Genomic DNA, 20,288 nt, shown 5'->3' with positions numbered 1-20,288 from the left:
GGTAGGTGGCAGGTGCTAACTGAGAGAGAGGAGAGATGTGTGGAAGGTGTAGGTCAGGGGGTTCCCAACTTAGGGTACATGTACCCCCAGGGGTACATTTGTACATCTCAAGGGGTACATACTTAGGGGTCCGAGAGTATAACCATGGTGTACACTGCTGTACAGTGTACACCATGAGTAATGTAGAACAGAAGCAATGTAGGACACACTCGTTACAAATCAGTATAAAATCATTATATAGTCTTACAGGTTTCATAAAGTAATATGAAATCATATTTTAGCTGTTTTTGGTCCTTAATTTCTAGGGGTACATAGGAACCTGTCAGAATGCCCATGGGGTGCAGAGGAACAAAAAGGTTGGGAACTCCTGTTCTAGATGTAAGCTCAACACAGTTGAAGTGTGAGGGGCCAGAGTGGGACGGGAATGTTGAAGGTAAAGTCTGGGGTTAGCGACAGTACAACAACTAAAGATGGAGTGGCTCTTCTGGTGAGGTATGAGTTGTGAGATTGTGTTATATAGTGGTAAGGAAGTGTGCTCAAGGTTGATGTGGGTTAGAATGAAATTGGACTGTGAGAGATAGTTCGTGCGTATGCTTAAGGTAATGAGAGGAGTGGAGAAAGAGGGGAAGCGGTTCAGGGGAGCTGAACGAGTAGTTCTCAGGCACCAAGGGTGTCATATCTTGGTGCTACGAGAGGTGGAGGCAAGGGCAGGTGACGCGACAGTTGAGAGTGAAAGAGGAATGTTCAACAACAATACATTGGTCAGGTAAGGTGCAGTCATAAGTAGATGGATGAGTGGGGTTCGAGGACTGTGGTAATTAACAGGAATACTGAGGAGGGGTTGCTAGATAGGAGCGTGCTGACTCAGTGCTGATGAGACGGGTAGCAGATGGAATGTCTGATTATTCCTTGGTAAAGGAGAAGGTGAAAGATGGTGGTAGGAAATGACATACTTGTGGAAGGAGTGATGACTGTGAGTGAGCTTGGAAAAGTAGCCTTGTATGCAGTTACCAGTATAGACTGAGTAGAGAATGGCACAGGGACAGACTAGATAAAACTAGGGCAATGGAAGGTATTTTGCTTAGTTATGCTGAATTATGTGGGATGCAGATGTTGGGACATGGACATGTCAGAAAGGGTTGTGAGTAGTGGAATGAGGAAGATAGATTGCTAGTGAAAGAGAAAATGGGAAATAACGTGGACAACATCTGCAGGAGAGGAACGCTAGTAATGGGACGAGTACAAGAGAAATGTGAAAAACAGTAGTTTAAAGATGGGGAAAGAGAATATCGATGACATCAAGTGAGACTTAATTAAAATATTCGGAGAGAGTTGAAGATTGTGAGAACACGAGACCAGATGGAGGCGACAGTAAGGACAGCAGATGGAGATATTATAACCAAGAAAGATGTGAAAATAGTGGTAGTAAATATACTGAAGGACCCTTAAGTGTGCTAGGTGATAGGGAGACGAATATGGAATGTTTGGAACGAGGTGGCATGCGGAATGAGTCATGGCGAATGATATGGTAAAAAGAGACAGGAGGTAGTGAAAGCCTCGCACAAGATGAAGTGGCTGGGTGTCTCAAGGAACGGGATGACTGTGTTGTTGATGGGTTAGCCAGGCTCTTGACTGTGTGTATGGGCTGGCGTGAGGAGACTGAGGACTGGCGGGGTACACTTGCTGTGTCCTCGTATAAAGGGAAGGTACTGAATGATAGAGCAATCGTCTGTTGAGTACATTCATGGTGAGGTGTATGGCAGAGTGGTGAGGGAGTGGTTGGTGTGGTGCACGAAGCAGCTGACCAGGAAACAACAAGGAGGTTTCAGGTGAGGTAGCTTCCATGTGGAGCAGGTGTTTGCTCCGATGAATGTTTGTGAGAAATGCTTGAAAAGAGACTGGCTTGTCGGTGGCACATGTGCATCTGACATTGTTGACAGAGATGCATTTATAGAAGGCATTACGAGATAATTAGAAAGACAGAACATCAGAGAGAACATCAGATAAACCGAGAGACTGTGATGAAGGGAAACAGTTAGCATCGGAAATGAACTATCTCTGTGTGAGAGACGAAGCCTTGAGATGAGAACACTAAGTGAGGTCCTGATGCAACCAAAGTGGAAGAAATACAGTAGTAATGAAGAGAAAATGATGGAAAGTCATACACACAAGTGTACTAAGGATGATTACCAAGAACTCCAGACTGAAAGTATATTGTTTCAGTGGCGAGATAATTGTAACGTAACAAAAGCGTAGCTCAAGATAAAAGGAAAAGAAGCTGACTTGCAGCATTATGTAACATTGCGAGCAGTGTTGAACCGAGGTATTCTGACAATATTTATATACATAATGAAGAAACAGATTATTAAGATCATTCATGATGATTGTCAACGAATTTCTTTGATTATTCCATCCATAAACACATTGAAGGATGACATACAGACTACAATAGCTAAGCTTACTTACTGAGTGTCATGGAATTATATTAAAAGTGGATGAGTTACTGATAAGGCTGATAAACCTGAAGCGATTGTTATCGTACCGCATAGAGGCCGTAAGTCTTATCTTGTAGAATGGGAAGAACGCGAGAAGAATAGGGTTGCTGTAATGCATATAACACAGTAGATAATGGACCAGTAAACGAGAGAGAGAGAGAGAGAGAGAGAGAGAGAGAGAGAGAGAGAGAGAGAGAGAGAGAGAGAGAGAGAGAGAGAGAGAGACACTACTGGGTGGGTATATGTCAAGTCAGTCATCTTAGTACTTTATATAAGTAAACCATAAACCAGCGATTGTAAATTACGCGTAAGTCATTTGTTTTATGGATGATTTAAGTCAATCTTCTCATAGGAATGAATCAAACAAGCACGTCAGACCATATAGTGTTATGCAAGTAAGTACAACATTTGTGGAAATTCGTAAACGCAAGAAGGATATATCTGCGGGAGACGCTAGCAGGTGAAGCGAACTGCCATTTCGGCCAAAGAAAATGGAAACATTAATTATCTCTTTGTAAACATAAACTGGAAAGATGTTTTCAAAGACAATACGTATCATGATCAACAACGCAGTGATATGTAAGAATGAGCCCAGTAGTTAATCCTGTAAGTGTACGGTATAATCTCACAGATTCAGACAGAAAACAGTGGATGAACAGAATAAGAGGATTGGAAAGAAGTCAAGATTATCAATGAGCAAAGACAGGTGGGAAGAGCTAGATGAAAAAACGAATAATTATGGATAGTGACACAGCAATGCTAGAATCCTTGAGATAAGAAGATTGACTAAATGTAGAGGAAATAATGCATAGTAGGAAAAGAATTACTCTCGTAAGCAAGGCGAAGAACAAGATATTTGAGATCAGAGTTTTCAAAGTGGGAGAGAACTGTGAAAGCGATCTTACGAAATTTTGCAGCCAGATGATGAACATTGTCAGTCAGCGGTCAGTACAGAGGCAGAGAAGATGGATGAGGGATGTGTTATGAGTATAATGAGAACATTATCACAGATACTGAGATATCACACACCAACATGAAGAAGGCAAGAGATCAGCGTAGGCAGAACTCAGCTCTCGGACGGGAGAGAATTGCAGCTATTTTTGTAAAGTGGACAGAGATGACACTGTCCAGCCCGGTGTGGTAATGTTCACACAAAGTGTAGACGAAAGCAGGGAAAGAATTTGATTTTAGAATGGCTTATGTATTGCCAGTGCAGGTGAGAGCGTATGACGCTTGTGCTAAAGCAGTTTAGTCCAGTTAGCCTGACATCACACATGACAGAAGCCTTTGAAAAAGTGATATAGAAATATAACATAGAACACTTGGTTTACAACGGTTACATAAATGAAGGCGTACATAGACTTGTGCCAGGTAGAAGTAAACAAAGTCAGTTATTTGCTCACAATAAGAACATTTACCAAACTAATGTAAGGAAGGACAATGGATACTGTTTCTCTAACTTTGCTGGACATTTGATATAGTAAAGTACAATATTTTGTTGAGAGAACGTTACAAAACACAACATTAAAGGTAAACGAGGAAAGTGGCCCAAGGAATTTTTGACCAACATAAAATTCAAAGTTGTAGCTTCAGTATTGTTTATATTAATGATGTCAGACGTGGACAGTGGAGTAGGAGAGCGTATGTATAGTTATACGTATCGACGAGGACATCAAAGTCAATGAATTAATAGAAACGGAGAAAGTAATATACAGAAACATTTGGATGTGATTTATACGTTAGCAAAAGCGAACGTGATGGAACTTAATAAATGAACAAATAACAAATAAGTCATGGAACAACTAACAGCTGGGAAGGGACGGCGAGTGAAGTAAATGTCAGAGGTCAGGAAGTCATCATACACGCCAAGCTGGAACTCAAAGAACATACTGGAAAGATCGTAATGTCGAGCAGGGTAATGAGCGGCGTTACAGTGAGACATTTCACTGTGAGAAAGAGATGATGTTGACTGCAAACTTAAGAAGCAAAATTGAGTACTGCCGTGTAAGCAAGCTGAAATGAACCAGCTTGAGGAAGCCATAAACAAGTTACCATTAAGCGTATGGAACACATGAATTATCGTGAAGAGTCAAAAAAATTAGACCTACACAGTGAAGAATGAAGAAAAGAACCTTGTGTATATTGATCTATGCATGACGGAAAGGTCTTGAGGTAAATGTATTAGAATTAACAGCCTCGCTTATTGGAAGGAAAATAACTATTGCATAACTGTTTTTTGGCATATATGAAGGAAAAGAATAACAACATGAGTGAGCAGGTCAGTGTATGAGAGAAGTCATGATGTGTAGTGAGTGTAAGTGTGTAGATATTCAAGACAACGGTATTGTGGTATTACGGTTAGAGTTACTGACCGTGACGCATACACGGGCCACCCAGGGTCGAGGCACATAGGTTCGAATCCTGGTTACGGCAGTCGGTCCACAGTCAACCCAGCTGTTCATGAGAGAGAGCTTTAATGGGATGGTCTTGACTAGGGGCTCAGATGCCCATGCCGTCTCAGCTGAGAGGTGAGCGCAACGCGCTAGTCCTGCCTTAGACAAAAATCTCGTCGCAGGCTCTCTCTCTCTCTCTCTCTCTCTCTCTCTCTCTCTCTCTCTCTCTCTCTCTCTCTCTCTCTCTCTCTCTCTCTCTCTCTCTCTCTCTCTCTCTCTCTCTCTCCGTGTGAATAAAAAGAATATATAAATATATGTGTAAGTATGTAAAGTAAATTCATGTGGATAAGATTCAGAACAAAAATAATGTTGCTTCGTGTGTTTGTGTGATGTCAGCGGGGAGGGTGCACTCTGTGGTTGGAAGGCTGAAAGGGTCACTGAGAGAAGAGGTTCAGGGAAGACCTCTGTCACGGCTGATGTGGATGGACGAGGACACTGAGTGGGAGACGGGAGGTGAGGAGTCCCAGGAGGCAAGGAAACTGATGCAAGGACACATGGCCTCTGTGTATCACTGGGTCTGCTGAGGCATCCCCTCGCCACAAGGGTGGTTAGCAATGGACGTGGCGCAGCTCGGGTGGAGATGAGACTCAGCAGTGTTTATTCCATGACTTAAAGAAATGATTTTCCTGAAAGTGTGTATCATAACATGTGTGTGACGGGGTGAGCAAGGGGGCTGTAGATCATACTGAGATTAGGATGGTGATCTTAGGTGTCAGGGATGAGGAGGGAAGCATGAAGCATAACACTTGACGAACTGACGAATGAGTTGATGTGATAATGGAACCCAATTTGAGATGATAAGTAGGGATGAGGCAGGACTCGTGCCTGTTCGCTAAGTGAGGCAAGTTTTGCGCCTTTGATCTAAACGAGGCAAGTTTTGTGCTTATGATCTGAGATGGTGAGACCAGTTTTTTTGCCAGTGTTCTTGGTGCGACAAGTTTCGTCTGTGACCTGGGTGAGGTAAAGGTTTATGCATATGACCTGGGGTGGCGAATGTTGTAAACATATCATTTGGATTTTTTTTTTTTTTTTTTTTGCACATGACCTGCGTGGGTCTGTCTTTGTGCACATGACCGAGGATGGTTCATTGTACCATGCACATCACCTGGGTATGGGACATTTTCTTCGTGTAACCAGGGTATCTAGGGCGGCCCCCGCCAGCACAAACAGACAGGCTACGTGTCCTGTGTAGCTGGCCTTCAGGTTCCTCCGCCTCCTGCCCGAGACATTGAGATCACTCGCCTCTCTCCCCTCTGGAATGTATGCCCACCCCTCCCTACCGTATGATTGTCAGCCGCTCATATGGCTGTTGCACAGTACCCTTATATCTTTATGAAACTCTCCCAAACGCTCAGGAAACCGGCCTGGTCCAGCTGGCTGGAGCGTAGGTCATAAAGTGTCAGGTGGTGCGTGTGTGTGGGAGGAGAGCGGGACATCTGAGCAGTAAACGTTGTATGTCTTCATCGTGGTCGATGTCTCGTTGGGATGAGGGATCCTGGGGTGTGATGACTTGGTAGTTGTAGTTAGTTCCGGATGGCTGATGTCCCGAGCGCAGGCGGGGGTGTGTGACTCATGTGTGTCTGGAAGTGTGGTTTCTCATGTATGTGGTGTGTCTGGGTGAGGTGGTGAACAAGTATGAGTTGGGAGAGCGGTTGTTTAGTGCTTGTCGTGTTATCTGATGTTTTTTTTTTATTTTTTTTCATACTATTCGCTATTTCCCGCGATAGCGAGGTAGCGTTAAGAACAGAGGACTGGGCCTTTGAGGGAATATCCTCACCTGGCCCTCTTCTCTGTTCCTTCTTTTGGAAAAAAAAAATTATATAACAATTATATACTGATGTACAGTATATAAGTATATTTGTTTACACAATTTTGTTGGTTAGGATGTAATTGACGTTTGAAGGATAGTTTCGATTAGCATAGATATGGGCATACGAAACTAGGAGCGAGTTGAGGTATTGTTAATGTGGCACCTTGACCTTGTCACGTACAGCAGGTTCACGACGTCCGTGAGAGCGTGAGGTGTCCCCGTGTCATGAAAGAGAACACGTGATGATAACATGTTAACTGACCGTCACCACACGTTACTATAACGACATGTCTGGTTATACTCCTGTATGGTGTGTTGTGTAAGTGACCACCAGGACAAGTGTGTGTGTGTGTGTGTACCCCTAGGCTGTACTACGTGGTGGTCTAAAACAAGATCTATCACAGCAGTACGTGAAGGATTCACTTGTGTCGATATTATAGGGAAGAAGAAATGTTACATCGAGGGTAAAGTATTCTATATCCCATACTCCGACACTGATGGTGACGGCTGATAATATCGGTGTCGTGTTGGTGAAGGTTGTTGTTTCCTTCGTGAGGGCTCGGGTCTCCTCCAGGGGCACGTGTTGGTTACCTCACATCTCTGATCTTCCTGTGGAGAGATATGTCCCTCGTGAGGCAGCCCTGATGTGTGCGGTAGCCTACGACAGGACGCACTACTCACCCGCTACCACGTGCGATCATTAATTAACATGATTTTTCCAAATGTTAGCATAACGACGGATATGTTACCATGTCGATTACCACGAACGAGCCTGACTAACTAACATGTCCAAGAGGTTAAGGTCTTGTATTATGTAGCGTCTGGCGCATGACCTCCAGAAGAGCGGGTCAGGTTAACACAGGAAGACTGTGTCCACTTGGGGAGCCATTGTTTGAGGGGTGACGTCTAGGGTCCTGACCTGCTTGTTAATTCCGCCACACAACTTTTTTTTTCTTTTTTTCTTAGCGTCGTCGCGCGGCCTTGGCTGCCTACCCATCGTGTACCTCTCACTTTCAGTGCCCACTTGAAGATGATCTAGAAAGTGTTCAGTGAGTAAAGTGAGGATGAGGCCAGTAGAAGTCGGACGTGTTGAGGGGGGAGTGGGGGTGTGGGCGGGCGTGTGTGGCCCCGCGGCTGGCAGTTAGTGGGCCACTGCAGCCTGGCTGGAGTCATGGGCCTCACTGAGAGTAACCAGAGTAAGGCCGCCGGCGGGTGGGGGCCCAGCAAGTCCCGCAGTACGCCCCATTTTCCCGACGGTCGCCCCTATCAGAATCGACCGCGACAAGCGGCCACCTTGCCAGCGCGGCCCACTCCAGATAGCGGCCATCCCCCGCTCTACAACCTACCCCGTACCCCTGTGCATGACCCGGGTGCCCTAGGTCATGAACCACGCCCACCAGAAGGCATATCACACCGTCGAGATGGTTCCTCGGTGGCAGGTCGAAGTCCTGGTCATCGCCCTATAGCGCCGCGTCGCTCGGCTTCAGCTGACAGTGTCAAGCGGAGATCTGACCCACTCCTGGATTCCAGAACCATGAAGCATATCCATCAGATGAAACCTGCTCAGCGTGACATGTCTACTATGTCGTCCTCGCCTCGTCCAACCATCTCTCCACCCTCCAGTCCTCGTCAGCATCACCGGCAGCGGCCCACGGCAATATATCTGGCAGACGATCAAGCCGCTCACCTGGTGAGGCACCGAGAGGGACGGCCGAGGGAGAGAGGGCACTCTGGCCGTGTCCACCACGGTGGCACCCGACGGGCACAAGAAGACGGTAGGGAGAGGAGCTCCTGTGAGCGACGTCAGAAAGCCATCCACGTGTCCACAGTTACACTGACGCCACAGTGTCCCAAGGACTCAAGAACTCCTGTAGACGACCAGCCGCGACCCACACCACGCCACCAGAGGCGGAGAAAGGATGGCAACAAAGCGCGTGCCAGAGTAGAGTACAGTGCCGCAGAGGGCTTGCATGGCGATCCATACGTGTGCCTCCATTACGGCGGCACTCTTAATAATGGCCAGAGGCAGCAGGTGACGGCTTGGCGCACCGACCACCAAGAAGAGAAAGTCAGCAGTTCAAATACTCAGCTGTCGCAGGTGGTTATCCGCATGAACCAGGTCTGCTCCACCACGCTCGACAACTACGATGCTGTCAACGCCAACGTAGAGAGTGTACAGGTGAGGAGGAACGTCTGGTTCCACGCCAACAGAACATCTGACGTAAGTAGTGACATAACAGGAAAAAACAAAACAGTCAACACGGCGGCCATCAACGATCACCCTTTGGCGGGTGAGAGAGAGACAGAGATGATACGGTGGCCGGACGTCACCAACCAAGTATCGTCTGTGTACATGAGACCCGAGATGCACATTGCGGCTGTGTCTTGCATGAAGGAAGGTCGGGAGGTCATGTACGGCGGCGCCAACCCAGTGGTTAGGCAAGGACGCACCTCCTCGTTCACATCCTCAACTGTCGATCATGGCCGTTCAAGGGATGACACGAGTGGCCGCAACTTGGAGTACGCCAGGAGCAGGGTGGCTGAGGGGCAGGGAGTGGCCACCTCAGAAAGGAGAGCAGCCCGACACTTTAGTGTATATGACGACAGAAGGAATTACTCGAAAGCTCCTGGACGAAGAAAGAAGTCAGTTCTTGTTCCATTTGCTTCCCAGAAGAAAGAAAAGGAGAGACTGGCTTTACCCCCATCTACTGTTCCCACACAGTCCGCATACGCTACTCAGACCAAAGACGAACCAGTCTTAGAACCTATTAAATTCAAACTCTTACGAACAGATGATAAAAAAGAAGAGCAGAGGAGAGATAATGTCGATGTTTCAGCAGATTACGTCAAGGATAAAAGGAAATTTGAATGTTCCTGTCAAGATGCCGACGGTGAGAGTACTACATACAGTTCATCAAGAAGCATTCAGGGTGAAGTTCAGAGTGGAAGTTCAGCGAACGTCACTCTGGGTCAAATTGAATTCGACAGGTCACCAGCCAAGTCCCGGACAGAGCTCAAGTTTGGGCTGCGCAGTCATGTTGAGGATTACACCGTCATCGAAGCTAATGACGTAGCGGGTCAGTATTACGGGTGCGAGGACAGTGACCAGGAGCGGGATGACTCAGTGTGGAGTACGAGGCAGGAGTATCAGCTGGTATCACCGGACACCAGCCGCCTCACTAATCTGCGGGAGGAACCGTTATGTCGGGAGTCGGTAGATAATGCATCTTCGTTCTGTGATAAAGTTGATAAAGACTCTACTACAGACAGTCCCTCGTGCGAGGTAAACAGTTCATTGTTTGCTTGGAGTGGAGGAGAACGAGTCGCGGGACCCTCATCGTCAGAAGTGGTGGAGGCCCTCGACGGCAGTGTAGACACACTGACGACATCCAGTGGGGAGTCTGTAACCGATGAAGAGGTAGTCAAGGATTCGTATCCTGGGACATGTGATAGCTCGCCTCAGGAGCTCCCGTCAAGATGTGTGGAAGAATCAGGAAGCAGAGCGTACAGGGAAGCTCTGCGGATGTTGGAGGAGAAGTACTGGGCAGACACGGTGTCCGGGCTGCCTACTGCGGTCCCCGACACACATCAGTGCCTCAATAAGTGGACGTCGTTGCCGCGGCACCTGCAGTGTGCTAGGGGACGTAGCCTCGACGGTGACACAGCTGAAAATACGATGAAAGGTTTTAGAAACAGGTTTAAAAGTTTGGACGTTGGCAACTTCGTGCTACGCTTGCCGTTAGGAAACCAACCCCGACTTGTGGACGTACTACGGGGAGCAGTGCCCCGTGGCGAGGCTCCTGCCGACCAGCCCCAGGGGATGACCCAGGGGGAGGAGGAACTCAAGCCTAAAGAAGACCATAACTGGCATTCTAATGAGGAACGTGTCAGTCACAGTGATCCATTGTGTGATGATGTTACATTAGTGTCTTATTCTGAATGTGGCACATCCGCGTGGGGACCGGGGCCCCACGAGGCACACACCAATGGTTGTGGCAACTTAATCCAGGATGTGAAGTGTGACGCCCTTGGTGGTGACGGGTTGAGTGGTCGTGAAAGTGAGACGCCTGTCTCTGTGACGGAAGGCGAGTCTCATCACCTCTTTCACGAAGACACCGACGTCCCCACCATCAGGAAGGGTGACGCTGGAGGTGTTAGTGATGGGAAGTGGAGTGTGTCGGGAGAGGTGGGTGTGGGGGGTCGTGATGAGGCCCGCCGGCGTGGTAGTGACCCGGGCTGGAACATGAATGAGTCAACAGTGGTTAAGCGACGAGGACACTGTGTGGGTGAGGCCGCCCACACCTGGCACCCGATCTCTGGGGATCTAGGGGCAAGACCGCGCTCTACCCTCCTCCTGCAGGATACCACCCAAGCTACCACGGACGGTACTCTCGCCAGGGAGGAGGATTTTTCAAAACTGTCTCGTCCAGTGGGCCGACATGTCCGTAAGCGGTCGCATGGCCGCGTGGTACGGCCCAGTCTCCACACCATAGCCTGGGACACGCCTGTAGCCACAGCACCCACATCGCCAGGTAAGTTTCCACACTTGAGTGTAAATGGTGAGGTTCTAGTGTGCCTGAGAGACATTACATGTACTCACTGGTACTCAGGTAATAATACTACAATGTCATTATTACTGTATTTACGAATACCTTGAGTTTTAACTAAACAAAATTATTTGGTTCAGAACTAAATGTGTTTCTGTGTGGTGCACAACGCTCATATTCATCAGGGAACTTTTTTCCTTTTTGTAAAGGGGATTTTTTGAGAACAGGTTGGTTGTGTAAAATTGTGTGTGTTTTTTGAAGTAATATAATGGTATTGTGGGTGATAGTGGGAGGGGAACGTGGGAGTACATAAGGTGGATAGACAACAGTAGACCTGATGGTCCATGAACAAGTTCTCTGCTGAAACTAGACCAAACATATAGGAGAAACACCTTGGTTAAACACAAGGCACCTTTTCAACCAACTCTCCCTCCGGCTCAACTGCCGGTGCTATTGACAGGTATGATGGGTGATCATGGTAGGTATGGTGGTGTTGCCAGGTGTGGTGGATGATGATGGTAAGCATGGTGGTGTTGACAGGTGTGGTGGGTGATGGTAGCCATGATGGTGTTGACTGGTCTGATGAGTGGTGATGCTAGGCATGGTCGTGTTGACAGGTGTGGTGGGTGATGGTAGGTGTGGTGGTGTTGACAGGTGTGGCTGGTGATGGTAGGTATGGTGGTGTTGACAGGTGTGATGGGTGATGGTAGGTATGGTGGTGTTGCCAGGTGTGGTGGATGATGATGGTAAGCATGGTGGGGGTGTTGACAGGTGTGGTGGGTGATGGTAGCCATGATGGTGTTGACTGGTCTGATGAGTGGTGATGCTAGGCATGGTCGTGTTGACAGGTGTGGTGGGTGATGGTAGGTGTGGTGGTGTTGACAGGTGTGGCTGGTGATGGTAGGTATGGTGGTGTTGACAGGTGTGATGGGTGATGGTAGGTATGGTGGTGTTGACAGGTGTGGTGGGTGATGATGGTAGGTATGGTGGTGTTGACAGGTGTGATGAGTGATGGTAGGTATGGTGGTGTTGACAGGTGTGGTGGGTGATGATGGTAGGCATGGTGGTGTTGACAGGTGTGGTGGGTAATGATGGTAGGCATGGTGGTGTTGGCAGGTGTGATGGATGATGATTGTAGGCATGGTGGTGTTTACAGGTGTGCTGGGTGATGACGGTAGGCATTGTGGTGTTGACAGGTGTTGTGGGTAATGATGGTAGGTATGGTGGTGTTCACAGGTGTGATGGGTGATGATGGTAGGCATGGAGGTGTTGACAGGTGTTGGGGTGATGGTTGTATGGTGGTGTTGACAGGTGTGATGGGTGATGATGGTAGGCATGGTGGTGTTGACAGGTGTAGTGGGTGATGATGGTAGGCATGGTGGTGTTGACAGGTGTGGTGGGTGATGATGGTAGCCATGGTGGTGTTGACAGGTGTGATGGGTGATGATGGTCGGCATGGTGATGTTGACAGGTGTGATGGGTGATAGTGGTAGGTTTATTGGGTGATGTTGATGGGTATGGTGGTGTTGACATGGGTGATGGTAGGCATGTTGGTGTTGACAGGTGTGATGGGTGATGATGGTCGGCATGGTGGTGTTGACAGGTGTAGTGGGTGATGATGGTCGGCATGGTGATGTTGACAGGTGTGATGGGTGATAGTGGTAGGTTTATTGGGTGATGTTGATGGGTATGGTGGTGTTGACATGGGTGATGGTAGGCATGTTGGTGTTGACAGGTGTGATGGGTGATGATGGTCGGCATGGTGGTGTTGACAGGTGTAGTGGGTGATGACGGTAGGCATTGTGGTGTTGACAGGTGTTGTGGGTAATGATGGTAGGTATGGTGGTGTTCACAGGTGTGATGGGTGATGATGGTAGGCATGGAGGTGTTGACAGGTGTGGTGGGTGATGATAGGCATGCTGGTGTTGACAGGTGTGATTAGTGATGACGATAGGCATGGTGGTGTTGACAGATGTGATGGGTGATGATGGTAGGCATGGTGGTGTTGACAGGTGTTGCGGGTGATGGTTGTCTGGTGATGGTGACAGGTGTGATGGGTGATAGTGGTAGGTTTATTGGGTGAGGTTGATAGATATGGTGGTGTTGACATGTTGGGTGATGTTAGGCTTGGTGGTGTTAACAGGTGTGATGGGTGATGATGGTAGGCATGGTGGTGCTGTTAGGTGTGGTGGGTGATGATGGTAGGCATGGTGGTGTTGACAGGTGTGGTGGGTGATGATGGTAGGTATGGTGGTGTTGACAGATGTGATGGGTGATGGTAGGCATGGAGGTGTTGACAGGTGTTGGGGTGATGTTATGTATGGTGGTGTTGACAGGTGTAATGGGTGATGATGGTAGGCATGGTGGTGTTGACAGATGTGATGGGTGATGATGGTGGTGTTGACAGGTGTGATGGGTGATGGTGGTAGGCACGGTGGTGTTGACAGGTGTGATGGGTGATGATGGTAGGCATGGTGGTGTTGAAAGGTGTTGTGGGTGATGATGGTGGTGTTCACAGGTGTGATGGTTGATGGTAGGCATAGTGGTGTTGACAGGTGTGATGGGTGATGATGGTAGGCATAGTGGTGTTGACAGGTGTGGTGGGTGATGATGGTAGGCATGGTGATGTTGACAGGTGTTGTAAGTGATGATGGTCGGCATGGTGGTGTTGACTGGTGTGATGGGTGATGACGGTTGGCATGGGGGTGTTGACAGGTGTGATGGGTGATGACGGTTGGCATGGGGGTGTTGACAGGTGTGATGGGTGATGATGGTAGGCATGGTGGTGTTGACTGGTGTGATGGGTGATAGTAGGTATGGTGGTGTTGACAGATGTGGTGGGTGATGATGGTAGACATGGTGGTGTTGACTGGTGTGATGGGTGATAGTAGGTATGGTGGTGTTGACAGATGTGGTGGGTGATGATGGTAGGTATGATGGTGTTGACAGGTGTGATGGATGATGTTGACTGGTGTGATGGAAGATGATGGTAGACATGGTGGTGTTGACAGGTGTGATGGGTGATGATGGTAGACATGGTGGTGTTGACAGGTGTGATGGGTGATGTTAGGCATGGTGGTGTTGACAAGTGTGGTGAGTGATGATGGTAGGCATGGTGGTGTTGACAGGTGTGATGGGTGATGTTAGGCATGGTGGTGTTGACAAGTGTGGTGAGTGATGATGGTAGGCATGGTGGTGTTGACAGGTGTGATGGGTAATGATGGTAGGTATGGTGGTGTTGACAGGTGTGGTGGGTGATGATGGTAGGCATGGTGGTGTTGACAGGTGTGGTAGGTGATGATGTTAGGCCTGGTGGTATTGACAGATGTGATGGTGATGGTAGGCATTGTGGTGACAGATGTGGTGGGTGATGATGGTAGGTATGGTGTTGACAGGTGCGATGAGTGATGATGGTAGGCATGGTGGCGTTGGCAGGTTGATGGGTAGTGATGGTAGGCATGTTGGTGTTGACAGGTGTGGTTGGTGATGATGGTAGGCGTGTTGGTGTTGACAGGTGTGATGGGTGATGATGGTAGGCATGGTGGTGTTGACAGGTGTGATGGGTGATGATGGTGGGCATAGTGGTGTTGACAGGTGTGATGGGTGATGATGGTGGGCATAGTGGTGTTGACAGGTGTGGTGGGTGATGATGGTAGGCATGGTAGCTTTGACAGGTGTGGTGGGTGATGATGGTAGGCATGGTGGTGTTGGCAGGTTGATGGGTAGTGATGGTAGGCATGGTGGTGTTGACAGGTGTGATGGGTGATGACGGGAGGCGTCATGGATCAGTTATGTCGTGTTTGCAGATGTCATGTGCTCACGGGACGTCTCAGCAGGGGTGTGGATTTGTTGGCAGGTGCATTGTTCGTTTGCATGTGTAATACGCCCGTAGGTGGTGTTGGTAGATGTGAGGCGCATGGATAGTGTTTGCAAATGTATTGGGTGTTTAGGGTGACGTTAGCAGGTGTGCTAGGCGTGTGGATGGCGTTGGCAGGTGTGTTGAGTGTTAGTGGTGTTGGAAGGTGTACTGGGTGTGTGGATAGTATTTGCAGTTATACTAGGCGTGGGCGATGTTGACAAATGTGCTGGGTGTGTGGGTAGTGTTGGCAGGCGTACTGGGAGTTTGGGTTGTGTTGGCAGGTGTGCTGGACGTGTGGATGGTGTTGGCAGGAGTGCTGGGTGTGAGGGTAGTGTTGACAGGGATGCTGTGAGTGTGGGTGTGTTGGCAGGGGTAATTGGGCGTGTCAGTGATGGTTGTGTTGGGCATGTGGGTGATGTTGGAAAGTGTGCTGGGCGTGTGGTAGGCGTAAACAGGTGTGTTTGGGTGTATATGTGATGATGACAGGTGTGCTTGGCACGTGGTGTTAAGAGGTGTGCTTGGACGTGTATGTGGTGTTGACAGGTGTGCTGGGCATGTGGACTGTGTTACCAAGTATGCTGGTCGTGTGGTAGGTGTTGACGGTTGTGCTGGGCGTGTGGATAGTGCTAAAAGGTGTGCTGGGCGTGTGATAGGTATTTGCAGGTTTGTTTGCGCGTGTAGGTGTGTTAGTAGGTATGCTTGGCGTGTGTGCGTTGTTGACAAGTGTGTTAGGTATGTGGTTAGTATTGGTATGTGTGTTGAGCGTGTGGGGAGTGTTGAGAGGTGTGTTGGGCGTTTGAGTGGTGTTGGCAAGTGTGCTCGGTATGTGTTTGGTGTTGGCATGTATGACGGGCGTGTGGGTAGTGTTGGTATATGTTATGGGCGTGTAGGTGGTGTTGGCAGGTGTGCTTGATATATATATATATATAATATATATATATATATTATTATATATATATATATATATATATATAGGCATTATCGGTTTCCGCTTTCACGTGGCTACGACACACGCGAAACGTCACCGTCGGCGAGATTCATTTATTATCACTGGACAAAAAAGAAAAAAAAGGTGTGTAGTGTCGTCGAGGAACTTCTCACTGCAAAGAAGCCCATCAGTTCTTGGTTACTGGTTGTAGCGCAGTCCTGAAGCTGCAGAAGTCCCTTAACTGCTGATAGCCACAAGATCTGAGCTCTTTCATATTTTACATCTTCAGGTTTGAAAACTTACATATATGACATGTAAGGCGCATGACCTCGTCAGGTGAGGGTCAGGCGGGAAGGTCAGATAAGAAATATGATCACCAGAGACAGGGGTCGGGGTCGTCAAAGGGTCGGATGACCACAGGCAAGGGTCAGGTCATGACTTAGCTCACATACTTGAACATTGACGACACAAGGATGTAATGTGCACATGACGTAACTGATGTTGAGATTACCGTTGAAACTGCGTTTAATGCTACTGGCTTCTAAGATGTTCCTGTCTACAGTGGAATGAGAAGATGTGACTTTCTGGGCATTGTTCCACTCAGTAGGACGGCCGAAGTCTCTCACGTACAAGATGAGAACACTCTGGCTACGTGACCAACACGAACACTATACTGACGTTATTCTTAAACTCACTTCTTTCCACTTTGTCCCAAGTAAACTATATTGCAATCCTTACATGGTATCTTGTGAACACAACCATTTGAATTTCAGGGTTTTTTTATAAGCAAGTTTTTCGCTGTATTGCTGCTCTTAAATGCAATGTTGATATCAAATTGAAGAAATAAGAAATTATGTGGATGCGAGGCATGGGCTATGGTAAGTGTTGGAAATCAAATGTTTGAGGACAATATATGGTGTGAGGTGGTTTGATCGAGTAAGTAATAAAAGGGTGAGGGAGATGTGTGGTAATAAGAAGAGTGTGGTTGAGAGAGCTGAAGAGAGTGTACTGAAATGTTTTGGACACATGAAGAGAGTAAGTGAGGAAAGGTTGACAAAGAAGAAATATGTGTCAGAGGTGGAGGAGGCAAGAAGCGGGAGACCAAATTGGAGGTGGAAGGATGGAGTGAAAAAGATTTTCAAGCGATTGGGGCCTGAACATGCAGGAGGGTGAATTGGAACGATGTTATATGCTGGGGTCGACGTGCTGTCAGTGGACTGAACTATGGCATATGAAGCGTCTGGGGTAAACATAGGGAGGTCTGTGGTGCCTGGATGTGGATAGGGAGCTGTGGTTTGGGTGCATTACACATGACAGCTTGAAAATGAATGTGAGCGGATGCTGCTTTTCTTCATCTGTACTTGGCGCTGCCTCCCTAAAGTGGGAAAACGGCGATCAAGTGTGTGTGTGTGTGTGTGTGTGTGTGTGTGTGTGTGTGTGTGTGTATATATATGTGTGTGTATATATATATATATATATATATATATATATATATATATATATATATATATATATATATATATATATATATATATTGGTGTAAAGTAGAAAATGCAGCGAAGGGCTGAAACTGTGCTGAGTAAATATACAGAGTAAAGATATTGCGACCATAACAAGGGAAGGGAGGCTGTCAGAAAGACAGTGTTTACGGAGGCATTAAAGGTTATTAATGATGCTCACACTGGGTAGAATGGGGCTGTTCCAGCAGCCGTCTGGACGAGCTAGGATGAGTTCGATGCCGCTGTGGTGGCGACCAGCACCTTTTACCTGAACTGTCGGGTGTGGTGTAGGTGGTGGATGGAAGGATGTGGAGGGACCTGTGTATTTAGTGCCTCGTGATAGGTGATGTAGGAAGGACCTAGGTGGTGTAGGAGGGACCAGAGATGGTCTGGCACTGCTCTTTATCCAGTAGCCCGAGTGAGGTGGCTAGTGGAGGAACCTTAAAGGAATGTGGGAGGTATTTATGATGTCATGGAGTTCAGCTGTATGATTACTGTTTGTGTGTTACGGGGAGAGAGTTTTACACTCGTGTTGCCCAGTCTCTTAACCTTGTGTATATTTGCCATTTCTTTACTCGTACACACACACACACACACACACACACACACACACACACACACACACACACACACACACACACACCTGCCTAAGCCAGGTGTGTGTGTTTGTTTCCAGTGGTATGTTTACTGCATGACACTATGACCAGGTTCTCTGTAACCACACTGTGGATTTGAAGATTTATTCCTATTGTCATAATAGTTTTACGCAGATTATCACATGGACATGTTGTACAATATTTCATTTGCTTTTCATTCATGTTTACCATTACTTTATTTTCAAGTGTTTAACCTTGAATCATGTCTTGTTAACCTAGTGTGTACAAACACTTGCGAACATTTTTAAAGAACAGTTTCTCATCATCTTAATTTCTCGAGTATTTTTTCTATTTCGTTAAGGAAACATCGTCAACCAAGGGCGGTATTATGAGTGGAGGGACAGACTCACTGGTGGAGACAGCCAGGTACCTCACCAGCGGCACAGTGACGGCTGTGAACAGTGGCTGGACTCAGCCTTAGAGATGAGGGAACCTGTTGACTCTTGGTGCCTCCAGTTCAAGGGAACTGATTTCTCAGTGTAGTTCTCCAGTGGGGGGAGATACTGTGAATGTTTATGGATGTACAGAGTTGAAGTGTTGTAGAGTGATGGGTTGGAGAGGCAGCGGAGCCACGGTGGCCACCACTACGTAAACATTGGAAAGGTCAGGTGGCTGGCTGTACCTGGGCCAGCCGCTCAGGCCACTTGCCCTCAGCCTTAACGTGGCTAGGACCCAGTTCTTCTTCCATATACCTAAGGGAATGCTCTCCCATTGTGATCATGTAAACATGAACAACAACTAGACCTGAATGGTTTCCCCTACACAGCGTTCCACAATCCATCTAGAAGCAATTACTGAAATGTATGTGTAGGAAATGGGCCGAGACATCATTTTTTATCCTTCAAGACTATGTTTTTTGTAGCGTTGCTTAAAGACAATTTAAAATATAATCATCAGTCCTGTTTCTACAGGAGGAAAAGTTTACACATGACTTATTCAGAATGTTTGAAATTTGTAGAATTTGATTGTGATTTTTGCCGCAAGAGTTGGCAATTTCTTGTGCTCTCCTGCCCATGTTGTGGTCGGCGGCGCAGAAGAGGACACGAGAGTGCACAGAAGGTCCAGGGTCTGGTGGGCCTCAGTGATCGTAATACATTACAGGTTACGTTGTGAGACAAGTATCAACATGGGTTGGGTAACACAATGAATCATTCGGCAGTTTACATGATAAATAAAGATTACGACAGTTGAACAACAGTGGTTGGATTTTGTGTGTGTGTATATATATATATATATATATATATATATATATATATATATTATTCATTTATTATTTTTTATTTTGCTTTGTCGCTGTCTCTCGCTTTAGCGAGGTAGCGCAAGGAAACAGACGAAAGAATGGCCCAACCCACCCACATACACATGTATATACTTACACGTCCACACACGCAAATATACATACCTATACATCTCAATGTATACATATATATACACACACAGACATATACATATATACACATGTACATAATTCATACTGTCTGCCTTTATTCATTTCCATCGCCACCTCGCCACACATGGAATAATGCACCTAATGCACCTAAACCACAGCTCCCTTTCCACATCCAGGCCCCACAGAACTTTCCATGGTTTACCCCAGACGCTTCACATGCCCTGGTTCAATCCATTGACAGCACGTCGACCCCGGTATACCACATCGTTCCAATTCACTCTATTCCTTGCACGCCTTTCACCCTCCTGCATGTTCAGGTCCCGATCACTCAAAATCTTTTTCACTCCGTCTTTCCACCTCCAATTTGGTCTCCCACTTCTCCTCGTTCCCTCCACCTCTGACACATATATCCTCTTGGTCAATCTTTCCTCACTCATTCTCTTCATGTGCCCAAACCATTTCAAAACACCCTCTTCTGCTCTCTCAACCACGCTCTTTTTATTTCCACACATCTCTCTTACCCTTACATCACTTACTCGATCAAACCACCTCACACCACACATTGTCCTTAAACATCTCATTTCCAGCACATCCACCCTCCTGCGCACAACTCTATCCATAGCCCACGCCTCGCAACCATACAACATTGTT

At 47.2% G+C, this 20,288-nt stretch overlaps 1 protein-coding gene across 2 annotated transcripts in view; it reads left to right on the top strand.

Annotated features, from left to right (window-relative positions):
• Positions 1–20,288, top strand: part of LOC139754681 (uncharacterized) — a 422,992-nt gene that overhangs the window by 46,476 nt on the left and 356,228 nt on the right. The window contains exon 2 of one of the 2 annotated variants that reach the window (XM_071672238.1): positions 7,776–11,290. In XM_071672238.1, coding sequence (XP_071528339.1) covers positions 7,930–11,290 — 3,361 coding nt within the window. In that variant the 5' untranslated portion in view covers positions 7,776–7,929. Of the gene's footprint in view, positions 1–7,724; positions 11,291–20,288 lie in introns of both variants that reach the window. The other variant, XM_071672237.1, reaches the window with a different exon arrangement.

This window comes from Panulirus ornatus, chromosome 17, assembly GCF_036320965.1.
Source record: "Panulirus ornatus isolate Po-2019 chromosome 17, ASM3632096v1, whole genome shotgun sequence".
Lineage (NCBI taxonomy): Eukaryota > Metazoa > Arthropoda > Malacostraca > Decapoda > Palinuridae > Panulirus > Panulirus ornatus.
Note: the sequence above shows the minus strand (reverse complement) of the source record. Positions and strands in the feature narration are given on the sequence as shown.